Source organism: Camelus ferus, chromosome 6, assembly GCF_009834535.1.
Source record: "Camelus ferus isolate YT-003-E chromosome 6, BCGSAC_Cfer_1.0, whole genome shotgun sequence".
In the NCBI taxonomy this organism is placed as follows: Eukaryota; Metazoa; Chordata; class Mammalia; order Artiodactyla; family Camelidae; genus Camelus; species Camelus ferus.
The window spans coordinates 69549213-69562358 of record NC_045701.1 but is presented as its reverse complement, the minus strand read 5'-3'; the positions used below and the strand labels follow the sequence as shown (position 1 = coordinate 69562358).

The following is a 13146-nucleotide window of genomic DNA, read 5'->3' as shown; positions in this document are numbered from 1 at the left end:
TACTTTTGGAAAACAAAAATAAACCTAGAAGGGAGAGTTGAGCCTCATGGATAAATATCCTTGCTTGTGATCAGCATCTGGATAATTAACATATGAAATGGGATGGATGCATCCTTAGAAAGGAATATTTGGAATAGAATAACTGATTAAGGAAAGACATGGAAAGGAATAATAAAAATGTATTAAGTTAGGGTGAAAAAAAGGAGTCATGAAAGTAAAAAACTTCCTTGTCATACAAAAATCTTAATCACGGTGATACTCAAATGCTGGTTCATAGATCAGCACTAGTTACCATCAAACTCACTAGGAGAACTTTTAAAACTATAGACTCTGGATTTTGCTCCCAAGTAATCTCCTTTATTGGCTGTTTTGCTCAGCAGGATGGGGTGGTGGTGGGGGGAGGGTGGTGGACAAGCAATACAAAATACATGTTTTAAAGCTTGCAAACGATTTTACTGTACAGCTACACTTGGAAACCACTAGTCGGCTACATGAGACCAGTCTCTCTACCCAAAAGACAGAAAATTTCCCTATCAGACAGGCCAGTTATTTGGCTTTTGAACCCCCAAAATATAGTCCTCCACTACACCCTCTTCTCCTTACCAGTTTGTTCCTGCTCTTGACTCCCAGCTGCTCCCATCTGCAAGTGATGCTTTCTCATGTGCACATTCCTGCTCCCACTCTGAGAGAAGGTCTTCCCACAGACTTGACACTGATGAGGCTTCTCTCCTGAAACATGCACCAGGTTAAGACAGGGTAACCAAAAAGACAGGGTATATTTCTGACAGCAAGAGAATGGATTCAAGCCCTACATGAAGAAGCCCAGAGAATGTTAAACTAAACATTAAGAGGCTGGTCCTTCTCCCATTGTGCACCTCCCCTCAGCCTCTCTCTCAACCTTCAGCACACGGGAGAAGGCCAGAAGAGTACACCAAGAAGGCTTAGAACACTCACTACTCCCAGCCTCCAGCTCTTTCCAGACCCACTGTAGTGCTGCTTTCACAAAACAGTCTCTTTGGTATAAGATCATGGCAGCCACACAGAATACTGACTTACCTTTTCAGATAGTTTTCCATGACCTCTAGGACATGTACTATCCTCAAGGATTCCAACACTGGATTCCAATCCTGCCACAACTCTCAGTCTTCAACATTCGCAATGGTGGTTCTTTTATACAATGATCTGAACTATCCCCTAAGTCCTGAAGTCTGAAACCCTCAATCTCCATTCCACCTACTTAAGACAGCCACACCCAAAGGAGGGTAAAAAATGCATGCCTACAGGGGACTAGTAGGCAGCAAAAATTAGGTGAAATGGCCAGAAAATTCACAGAAGAGGCAAAATCTATAGAGACAGAAAGCTGGCCAATGACTGCCTGGATCTGGGGTGGGAGGAGGAATTGACAGCAAAGGGGCACAAAGGAACTTTGTGGTGTGACACAAGTGTTCTAAAACTGAATTGTGGTGATGACTGTCCATTTCTATACACTTTCTAAAAATCACTGATGTGTATACTTACAATGGGTGAATTTTAAAGTATATGCATTATAGGTCCAAAAGCTGTTGAAAAATAACTGCAATGGATTGAAATACAGTGAATATACAGAAATCCATGAATTCAATACAATACTGAGAGAGAGGAAAAAAGCAATGAAAATGCCACTTATCTGACACTACTAGAAGTAACCAGAACACAATATCTTATTCTGAAAACACAACTGAAAGAATTACACATTTATCCTGCCTTTCCTGTGCAAATTACCAAACAGCCCTAGTGAGACTCATTATAGAGAAGAATTCCAGCTAATGAATGTGGATGAATAATAGAATTAGAAAAATCACCATTTCACAATTCTAATGAAATAATGAATTCAGGCATCATTCAGAGATGAAACCATAAGGCAAAAGGTTGCTAGGGAACTTTACAATGGTGTTCAAGGGTATTACCACCTGAACCAACAGATCAGTTTTGACAACCAAACACCGTGTACCTCCTAATGTGACATTAAATCATTGCCAAAAGCAGAGGCTTTTAGGGCTTACTTCTATTTATAGGAAATATAGGGGAACAAGTTAAATGACATGAAACATGGGATGAACTACAGTTCATCTGTTACTCTGTTGTGCAGTAAGTCTACAGCATGAAAAAAAAATTTAAGTGTAGACAGATCTAGATTCAAGAAGACTTACTAACAAATACAACAACAGGACCCTGTTGGATCCTGATTTAAATAAACCCACTTGAACAGACATTCTGAGTCAACTGGAAAGAATTTAAACATAGACCAGGTCTGAGATAAAGCCAAGGAGTTATTGTTAATTTTGACAGGTACAGTAATAGTATTATTATTACGTAAAAAAAGCATTTTTTCCTCTACTTTTACTACATTTGACATAATTTTACATAGTAAAATAAAGAAAATAAAAACACTCTACAAGCCAAGCAAAACACACCGGGAAGTCCACATCTAATCCACAGGCTATCAGTTTGTCACTTCTGCTTAGAATCACCATCACAAAAAAAAAAAGTTGCTCCACCCTAGGATCTCAGCTCTGAAATTCCTCATCCCTGACTGATTACACCTCTCCAACTCCCTTGCTCCCACAGAACTGCTTTGCTGTCTTCATCATATATAACTTCCAGTTCCTTCTCTCTGCTCCTCCCTTTCTGGTTTCCCTTTGCTTTCCATGGCTAGCCACTTGAACAATTACCTGATTCCATTCTAGAATCTCTCCACTTTGAGTTCACCCCTGCCTTGGCAAGTCTCTGCTCTGAATAACCTCCATGGGCCATATCTGAAGTAACTTATAAAGCACCCAGAGTAGTGCCAAATAAATTTGTTGATCTCCTCAAAAAAAGGTCTGGATTAGAAAGCAGTTCAATGGCTCAGTTGAAAATAATAACAATTAGATTCCACCCTCCCTCACTATACAAGCCTTTGAATACAAGTATCAAGGGCCTTGATTTCTGATTCTGTCAAGATGAGGAGGAAACTTTACAATGAACAGTTTCTTTCTTTTTAGATTTCTTTATACCACTATCCTAACCTTTTACTCCTTTGGCTCTCCACCTTCCCTGAAATTTATGAATGGAACAGGTTCTAGTACCTGAGTGAACCACCAAATGTTTTCGAAGGCTAGAATACTCAGCAAAGGAACGGCCACATCCTTGGGCTTCACAGAGGAAAGGCTTCTCTCCTAGAGACAGAAAATGAGATAAAAAGTCAGTCTTCTGATGAATTAACTATCATTCTCTTTTCCCATCAATCTTTTCCTGTTTCCAATGGCTTACTCTGATTTCTTGAATTCATGCTACGTAATTTCAACCAGGGTATCTAGCAGGTGTCACCTCTCAGTGATCGCCTGGTACACAGCCCTCCAGACAACCCTGCTCTTTTCTTTAGAGTGGCTGCCTCTGAGCATCATATTTCCTTCTCTCTCCTGACTAAGTGCTGAGCCCCAGCTACACTGAACTACCTTCTGCAGTGATCTCATCCCTTTGGGGGATATCAAGATTAACACTGCATATGCTCTTAGGATTTTTACATCAATTCTCTTTAAGATTCAGTTTCTAGATTCATTTAAAGTACAGGGGGGTGGGTATAGCTCAGTGCCTAGCATGCGCAAGGTCCTGGGTTTGATCCCCAGTACCTCCATTAAAATAAACAAATGAAAACCTAATTACCTCCCCCAACAACAACAACAAAATAATAAAATGCAGATTTTTAGAAGTTATAAAATAGATATTACATAGTTCCATTTTATAAAGCAAACAAAAACAGGTGTTTAGTCAGAGGCACGCAGAAAAAAATCTGTAACAATGTGTTAACAGTAGTTATATCCAGACAGTGGTATTAAGGATGATTCAGTTTCTTTTTTGTGTTTTTCTGTAATTTTGATTTTCTACAGTATTACTTTGTCATTTTAAAAATCAAAGATGCATGCTAAAAACTGAATAAGGCCTGTAGACTGACAGTACTGCTGACTTTTCAATTTTGATGTTGTACTATGACTACGCGAGACGGCACTTTGTGGGGAAGCTGGGTAAAGCACATACAGAACTCTCTGTACTCTTTTTGCAACTTCTCATGAGTCCATAATTATTAAAAAGTGAAAAAAATCAGACATGAAGTTCCTATCTTCCAAGGGTCACAATGTAGTAAAAGATAAATGTATTCATAAGTAACTTTAATACAAATTCCTGTACAAAAAAAAAGTGGCATTTAAAAAGGGGAGGAATTATTATTGTGATAATTTTTAAAAGAAGCTGAATTTAAGCTGAACTTACAAGATGACAAGGAAAGGAAATTTCAGGCACAAGGACTAATATGAGCACAGCCTTGAAACTGAGAGTGCCAAGAGCAAGTTCAGAAAATGACAACTGTGAAATAATAAGTATGCATTTTGGTCTTTGTCTGTGGTTCTTGACACAGGAAACCCTAGTAAATCCTAGTAAATAGGGATGCTAGGAGAATTTTTTTTGTTCTAACATTTGCTCTTAGATACCAGTTCCTGATGCAAAGCTCTTAAAACTTTTGTAATTTTTTAAGTGATAAGAGCATTAGGATCATTTTTTGTTCTGGTATTTGGTCTTGGACCGTGATTTCTGACAGAGTTCCTAAACCCCTTGGAATTTCCTAGGTGACAGCAGTGTCTTTTGCTCTAATGAGGTGACTCTTGCTGGGCTCCTCGATGGGGGCTGGCCACCAGAATGCCAAATCAGGATTAGAAGCTTGGGATTTTCAGCTCTACCCCTCATTCTCCAGAGAGGAGAGAGGGGCTGGAAATGGGAGTTAATGATCAATCATGTCTATGTGATGAAACCCTCATAAAAATCCCAAAAGTACAGGGTTCAGAGAGCTCCTGGATTGGTGAACACGTCCACGTGCCGGTAGAGTGGCACACCCCAACTCCACAGGGACAGAAGCTCCTGCACTTGTGCCTCTTCCAAACGTCACCCTATGTATCTCTTCGCCTGGCTGTTCATCTGTATCCTTTATCACATAATAAACTAGTAAACAGTAAGCTTTTCCCTGAGTTCTGTGAGCTGTTCTAGGAAATAATCAAATCCAAAAGGGAGGGTTGTGGGAACCTCCAGTTGGTAGCCAAGTCAGACAGAAGCTGTGTATAACTTGGAGACCTGCTATTACAACTGGTATCTGAAGTGGGTGGCAGTATTGTGGACTGAGTTCTTAACCTTGGGATCTGATGCTATCTCCAGACACTGTCAGAACTGAGTTACACTGGAGACACCCAGCTGGTGCTGCACAGAATTGCTTGGTGTCGGGAAAAACACATCTGGTGTCAGAACTGTTATGAGTGTCATAGTGTGAGAGAGTAAAACAGAAACAAGAAATTCAGCAAGTAAGGTTGGCATGGTGACGACACGGGAGCTGGGCCTTGAAGGAGGGAGCAGCACAGCTCTAGATGATACTGTTCTTTCAGACTGTACCACACAGTCTAATGTTTCTGATTTTCCAGTGGTCTGTAACTTTTGAAAGATATCTGTATACTCACACTGACTAGGCACTCAAAAAGTTACCAAATGAATGAACAATATACTCATGTACATGACAGAATAAATGTTAGGAAAACAGAAAATTCCAGTTAATAAACAAGGTTAAATGTTTAGCAAGATGAACTTGAGAATCTTAGAAAAAGGGGCTTTCCAAAAATATGCATCAGAATCTAGCAGCATGAACCTCTCCATCAAGCTGACTTTCTATTTGGAAATAGAGAGGATGCTGATTTTGCTGAAATAAAAGGACAGAAGAAGAGGAGGTTCAAGAGGCAATGCTGCATAATAGTTAAGAGCACAAGCCAGTTAACCCTGAGTTCAAATCTTGGCACTACCACTTATTAGTATAGGAAAGATATTTAATCTGAGAATCAGCTTTTTAATCTATAAAATTAATGTAATACAACCTCAAAAGATTACTTTGAGGATTAAATGAAATAATACAGGTTAAATATATTAAGCATTGTGCCTGGCACACAGTAAGTCCTCATAGGAAGCCACTAAAATTGGCAGTAAAACTGAATTACTATTGTTACTACTAATAAAGATGTGAGGTCAGTTTTGACACTTGAGATAAAATGAGTTGTAGGCATTTGAAAATAAAATCCTTAGAAGAGCTCTGGAGTCAGATCAGAATTAAAATCCCAGCTCTAATTTGACACACAACATTGTAAAATGATTATAAATCAATAAAAAAGTTTAAAAAAAAAATCCCAGCTCTGCCATTTCCTAGCAGCATAACGTTGGGCAAGTTACTGAACTCTCTAATCTTTGTTTCTCTGTCAATAAACACAGTATCTAAAGGAGAAAGATATCTTGAAGATTAAATGAAAAGCAACGTACATGTGCCTGGCACATATTAAATTACCTCAATAAATGCTAACTTTTACTATTATATTAATATTGAGATTCAGATCTGTGAGGCATCCAGGAAAAATGATTAAATTGACGCCTAGATTGCAATGAAACAGCACACTGGGTAAAATCGGAGAAACCTGAAATTCTGAAATTGGTCAACAATTAGGAGATTAACAAGGGAGAGAGAGAGCAAGAGTCAGAATGAAGAGAGAAAATGACATCATACTCTGAATAAAAGAAAGCATTTGAAAAAGATGTTCAGTTTTATCAAATGCTACAAAGATAACGAGCAGCACAAAAATGAAGAGGTTACTGAATTTAATAAGGCATAGTGACCTCTACTACTTTCCTTATCTATTCAGATACGTGGTTTTCCTATTCTCTTATTCAAACTGCTCTCTTGGACCAATACAATTTACTCTTTAAAGAAAGAGCTGAGAACAGAGCTATTCTGCTCTAAAACACATCCAGTGGTAATGTCAATCTAGAAGTAATCATACGGACATGCCTGAAACAAATGTGCTTCTGCTTAGGTTTCACTTTTTAAATGCCATTTAATTGTACTTTCTGTCATTTTAGCAATGCATGAATAAACAAAGAAGAGAAAGAGAAAGTGGCAAGAAAGTGGGGAAGAATAATTATATATCCTAAGGTAGTAGTCTGGGTTCAGTGATTAAGCTCCAGCAAGAAACTTAGCACAGCTCAGCCCAGTGGCTTGGAAAGTCACCTTTAAACTTTTAGATTAAAGTCAGGTATCTTTACTTTGCTCCTTTAATATTAATATGTTGTTTGACCCAGAACAAGTGACTTACCCATTCTGTTTCTCAGGTTGTGAGACTCTAACAAGAAAGTAAACTCTAAGCCAGGGATTAATCTTAGTTTTTGTATTTCCCCTCACCTTACCCCATTTAGTGCCTGGAACAGGGTCTGTGCAGTTTGTATGAGTCAATGTTAATGACTAAAATTACAACTGTGCAATGTTCAAAGATCTCTAGAAAGACTCATTTTTGTCTGTATCTCATCATATCATTGTTATCAGAGAAGGTCTTATATTCCTTTCCTAGAGGCAGAAATCAACACTGTCCAACACAGAGGTGACAAATGTTATTGGAAGAACTGAAAAGTGCCATGAGGCATTTGAAGAAAGGAAATTCCATCTTCAGAGTTCTAGGAACAACCCCAACCTTCAAGTCTAGTCACACCTCAGAGCCTTTCCTAAGGACAACCAGCATGCGCTGAGCCAAGCAGTAGACTGCCTGCAGGAATGCTGGGGTTGCACACACCTGTGTGGATGCGCAGGTGGTTCTTCAGGTTTCCAGCTGTAGTGAACTGCTTACCACAGCTGGACTCGGGGCACATAAAGGGCTTCTCTCCATTGTGGGTCCTCATGTGCACCTTCAGCCTCTGCAGTACATAGAAGCTCTTCCCACAACCTTCTGCAGGGCAGATGAAGGAGCGGTCATTTCTGGGGAAAAAAAAAAGAAAAGAAAAAAAAAAGAATCACATATGCAACAATACCTGAAAATGCTCTCTACTAGAGAGGACAAGTCAAAGCTCCTATTAGTCTCAAGACAGACAACAAATACCAAACTGGATGTAACAGAATCACTTGAACTTTGTTAAAATTACAGATGCCCCACTTCTTGAAATGCTGATTTCATAGGTTTAGAGTGGAGTCTAAGCTTATGTATTATTTTTTTTAAGTTCTCCAAGAAATTATGCTTTATAATGAGATTTGAGAACTCTTGCTCTAAGACATTTAGGTGCCAGATGTCTTATTAAGTATTTGTCAAGAATGGGGTAAATGACATAATGCAAATGTTTTCTATTAAAGAACAAAAACATCTTAACCACAAGTGATCTGGAGCCCCTGCTTTCTTTTAATTTGTGAAGCTGGGGGACAAGTTCCTCTGGAAGCATTAATGTTCCTGAGCTCCAAGTATGGAATCTAGGATTTGCTCACCGATGAGTTTTGAGGTGATACTTGAAGTGAGCTGGCCACACAAATGTCCGGTCACAACCTTCAACTGTGCACTTGAGCTTCTTCTCCACTTGAGGAAGGGGCCCAGAATCTTTGGGCTGCCCATCACCAGAACCAAGGTGGACATTTTCTCCTGTAACAGAGTCACATATTTGTAATCTAGGGAAAGATTCCACTCAGATACTTTGGTTCAAACAATAAAGCCACTCATTAATCAGATATCTATCTTAATCTTCCCCAGGTCTCTCTGTACCCATTTAACAACAGAAGTGAGAGTGCTCCACATCCCCATCTTCTTACTCCAGAGAACTACCAAAAGCCACCTTGCTTTGTTTCACGAGACTACAACTCTTTGGCAAGTGTAAGAAATGTCCAAAATGGTTTCATACCAAAAAGCACAGTTAAACCTATTTTACAGTACAAATTAGTGAGAAAGTAGGTATACCAACACCCAGAGTGAGGTGCTACACAAGATGACTTAAAGTTCTAGGTAATAAAAACTTGTATTTTAAGGAGGAGCAGCTAGTCTGGCTTAGTAGTGAACTTACAGTAGTCATTTCTTTTGCAGATGGCCATTCTTAGATTTCTATCTTCTGAAGGCAATTTACAGGTTTCTATCATTCTAAAAAATAAGAATAACCTTCTAATTTCTAACCCTCCTTTGTTACAAAATATTTAAGAATGCAAAACCTCAGATGATTTTAAAATTTCTAACCATATTTTTAAAAGTCAGAGATAATACTTGCTCAAATTTTTTGTCCAATAGACTAAAACAAGGGGAGGAGAGGAGCATACAGCGCAGTGCCTCCCTTAAAGTTAAATGACATCAATTAACTAAAACTTTAAATAAATTCCAGATTAGTAGGTGGTGCATCCTTTCATTTTCTTCAGGACACAGTTGGACATCACTAGAGAAAAATATTCACAACCACTTAAATCCACTATAAGCATATGGAGTTTATTTTTTCACTTCACATACACCAGGAATAAGATTGATATTTCCAAATATAAATCCCTCTCAAAAGCCAAGAGTAAGATAATATGTTATACCTACACACTCCTTGGAAACTGACAGTTGATAAAAGGCAGTTTCTGTCCCATCTATTAATCTTATTCTCTTCCTGCCCTATGTTCTCCCACTGTTAATATTAATTAACTTGTTCTTTTTTAATATTGTTCCACATAGTTTTTATTTGTTTAATTGAAGGGGGTAAAATTTAAACAGCACAGAAGTGCATATATTGTAAAAGAAATTTCCCACCAACTCCAGAGCTCAGCTAATTAATTTCTAATGAAAGGTCTGTAGAAACCCCACGCTAATCCAAGATTTAAACCAGTGACAGCTGGAGCTTTCTACATTCAATTTTGTAGATACAATGAGAACACTGATATAACCATAAAACAGAAAAAAAAAAAATCCCTCAGAAAAGAGTGAGCTGCCTTGTATTTGAGTCCTTATAAAATCTCTCAAAGGAGTGTTCCCTAAGTCACCTAAAAAAAAAAACCCAAAGCACTGTTTGCAGAAGATAGATTAGCTTAAAATGACCTCAGTCAATGACAGATTTGGATATTTAGAGGTCATCTGATGAACTTGCTCCAAAAAAAAAATGAGTGAGCTAGACAAAGAAATTCCATACCTCATATTTCTACCTGTTGGATAATACTGTAAACACTTTAAAGATCCTACAGTTATGTGGGTAACGTCTTTGCATTTGGGATAAAATTTCCAGTGAGAGCACTGTATAGAGCAGGGGTCAGACAGCAGATATTTTTGGCTTTGAGGGCCATATGGTCTCTGTCACAATTACTCAACTTTGCCACAGTAACAGCCATAGACAATGTGTAATTAATGGGCATGCCTATGTTCTGATAAAACTTTGTTAACAAAACAGGTGGTTATTTGGCCCTTTATTGACCCCTGATATACAGCATCACATACAAAATTAAAATATTTCTGTATCTCAACCAACTTAGATGGAAGTGATCATTTGTGGGGATGACAGTATGTACCTTACCTTAATAATTTGTGGTATAACCTTAATTGTCACAGATTAAATGAAGAAATACAGAGGCAGATCTAAAACAAAAAGTATTATGGCATGCTACACAAGCAAAGGTTTTGCAATGGTGTGGGAGTGGTTTGAATAGAGCCACAGTCCTTAAGATTTAACATGCTCATAACCATAAAGAGGGCTTACTAAAAAATTCCAAATTTCTGCTTCAGTAAGATGATGTCTAAGAATTTACATTTCTAAATTACCGTTGATGCTAATGATCCAGGGACCACACTGAAAATTACTGAATAAAGAAAAAGTGGCACAGGGGAAGGGTATAGCTCAGTGGTAGAGCCCATGCTTAACATGTGTGAGGTCCTGGGTTCAATCCCCAGTACTTTCATTAAAAAAAAAATAATATTAAAAATTATACAGAAAAAGAAAAGAAAAAGTGGCACAGAGTAAGTAGTACAGGCATGCTGAACTCAAAAGAAACCATATTATACCCTACTTGGATATTTAGAGGTCTTCTAATGAATTGGTTCCTCCTCACAACCCCTCACAAAAAAAGGAGAACTATGGTAGCTGCTAATTGCTAAACTGCCATGAGCAGCAATTTAATTTCAGCAAAACATCATCACTTGCCATGCTGACAATTTTATTCTCATGGGTTCTGTAGCTTTATTTCTATTAATTGATAAAACTGTTATAATTTCATAATGCTGTAAAAGCTCTAGGTATAGAACATTACAATAAAAACAATTCAAGATAACACTGAAATCCGCAAAAAAATTTTTCCTTCAAAAGGGGCTCAGTACATTATTTAAAGCTGACAATTGAGAATGCTAGTTTAGTTGGTTCTGCACGTGAATCTGGCACAGCTGAGTTACTCTATGGAAACTAAGACAATTTACACATTTCTAGCTTTTGCTCTCCCCAGTAAAGTAATTCAGATTATATGCAACTCAAAATACAGCCGTTTTATTACCAAAATCTCTGCACACAACAGTGGAAAGGAAAATGCCACAAGAGTCTCACCATTGCTGCTGGTTTTTGCGTTCTTTGCCAGCTGTGCACGAGTAGCAGCAATCAAACTGTCATGGGCCAACTCCTGAACCCGGAGGAACCATGGAATGCTACTGTCCGTGCTCTCACTGGAGAGGAAATCATTCCCTGAATCCTCTGCCTCATCTTGTACAAATACTAAGTGTTCGGCTGAAGAGCCCAGACCTGGAAGAAGCAAGAGAATATATGAAAATTAGCTATCAAGTAATCCTTTGATCCACCCTGGCTCAGAAACTCTCCGTGTCCTGAATCAGCTATTCCAGACTTTCACCTCTCACCTCAAGCTTCTGTTCTCATAGAAGATTAGGTTATCACCTTTCCACTCCCAGCTGATAGGCTGGTCTTTAGCTTACCCTCTCCTGTTTCAGAGGCAAAGCGTCTTTCCTAGCAACCAGGCCAACCCTCAGCTCTAGGATTCCAGTCCAATCCTTTATCTCCTCTCTCCCATCTTCAACCTATTCCTCCCTAGCCGCCACCTTACTGCCTCCCTTTCAGCATTTAAATCTGTCTAAACTCAATTCTCTTCCATCTTTATTTTTTAAAAGAGTAGAAAATCCCAAGTACTCCTCTAAATATCACCTTCTCATCTGTTCCTTCAAAGTCACATTTCTTGAAGTTTCTTAACTTCTAACTTGTGTATATATCTTCTCACCTGCCATCCACTCCCCGTCTCTTAAACCCTGGGCTCTATCTCTAGTACCTCAATAACAGTTGCTCTTGCTAGTTCACCAAACATATACTTCTCAGTCCTCACCTCACTGGCCCATTGTGTGGGATTTGGCATGATTTAGTAACTTCTCTTCTTTAAAAATGTTTCCTCCCTTGGCTCCCCACCACCCTCACTGTTTTTCTTTCTCCAGTAGCTCCTTCTCATTGTTACCCTCTTAAATTTTTTTTTCAGGGTCCTAGATTTGCCTTCTTTTCTGTTTATGCTCCAGACTACTCTTGAATCAAAGAATCCATGCCCATTGTTTTATATATTTCCTGAATGCTGATAAGGACTAAAACTACGTATTTCACACCAAATATCTCTAGAATCCTGGATTCCTGTTTCTAATTCTCTAAAGGACACATCCACCTAAATGTCCCTGTGAAACCTCAACATCAACAGGCACAAACTAGACCTACCATCCTCCTCCAGCCCTGTTCTTCCTGCGTGCACTATCTTAGTCAATGACACCACCTAATTTCCCAAACAAGAAACTTCTGAGTCATCATACAATCTCTCTCTATACATTCAGTTGATCACCAAACTACACCAATTCTCCAAAATAATAAAACAAAGTTTCTTTCCATTTTAGTATGACTGAATTAATGATTCCTCACCCCCAGTTTTCTTTTTTTTTTTTTAAGCATGAGCAGAGTTCAGAAAAAGATAAAAGGATACCTGCTCTTGTTAGGTTAAGAAGAATAAAAGAAGTGCTATCACTTGGCTGTAGATCTTGCAACAAGCTAGGAGACTCTGGAGTGGACAGAAACTCCGGGGACTTCTGTACAGTCTGTGCCCTTGTCTCCTCTCCGTCTGGGCCCACATTCACCTGAAGGCTTCTCAACACAGCCGAGGAAGGGACCTCCTTGGAGGAGTTAGTATGATTCGGAGAATCATCTAGTAAAGGGAAAATACCACAGCTTTATGTAGCACCTATCTCCAAGGAGTTCACCTTTTGATACATAGCACCTAATATCCTTGTAACATCCCTTAGTATCTAATACCCTCATAGAAGCAGACAG

At 38.7% G+C, this 13146-nt stretch overlaps 1 protein-coding gene across 3 annotated transcripts in view; it reads right to left on the bottom strand.

Moving 5' to 3' along the window:
• Positions 1-13146, bottom strand: part of ZNF410 (zinc finger protein 410) — a 33357-nt gene that overhangs the window by 7406 nt on the left and 12805 nt on the right. For 2 of the 3 annotated variants that reach the window (XR_004320826.1, XM_032482342.1), the window contains exons 4-9: positions 12803-13021; positions 11389-11580; positions 8339-8489; positions 7659-7840; positions 3108-3197; positions 604-729 (exon numbers count right to left, since the gene is read on the bottom strand). Coding sequence is in view for 2 of the 3 variants with exons in the window: in XM_032482342.1 (XP_032338233.1) it covers positions 604-729; positions 3108-3197; positions 7659-7840; positions 8339-8489; positions 11389-11580; positions 12803-13021 (960 nt within the window). In the remaining variant the exon portion in view is untranslated. The remainder of the gene's footprint in view (positions 1-603; positions 730-3107; positions 3198-7658; positions 7841-8338; positions 8490-11388; positions 11581-12802; positions 13022-13146) is intronic. The other variant, XM_032482343.1, reaches the window with a different exon arrangement.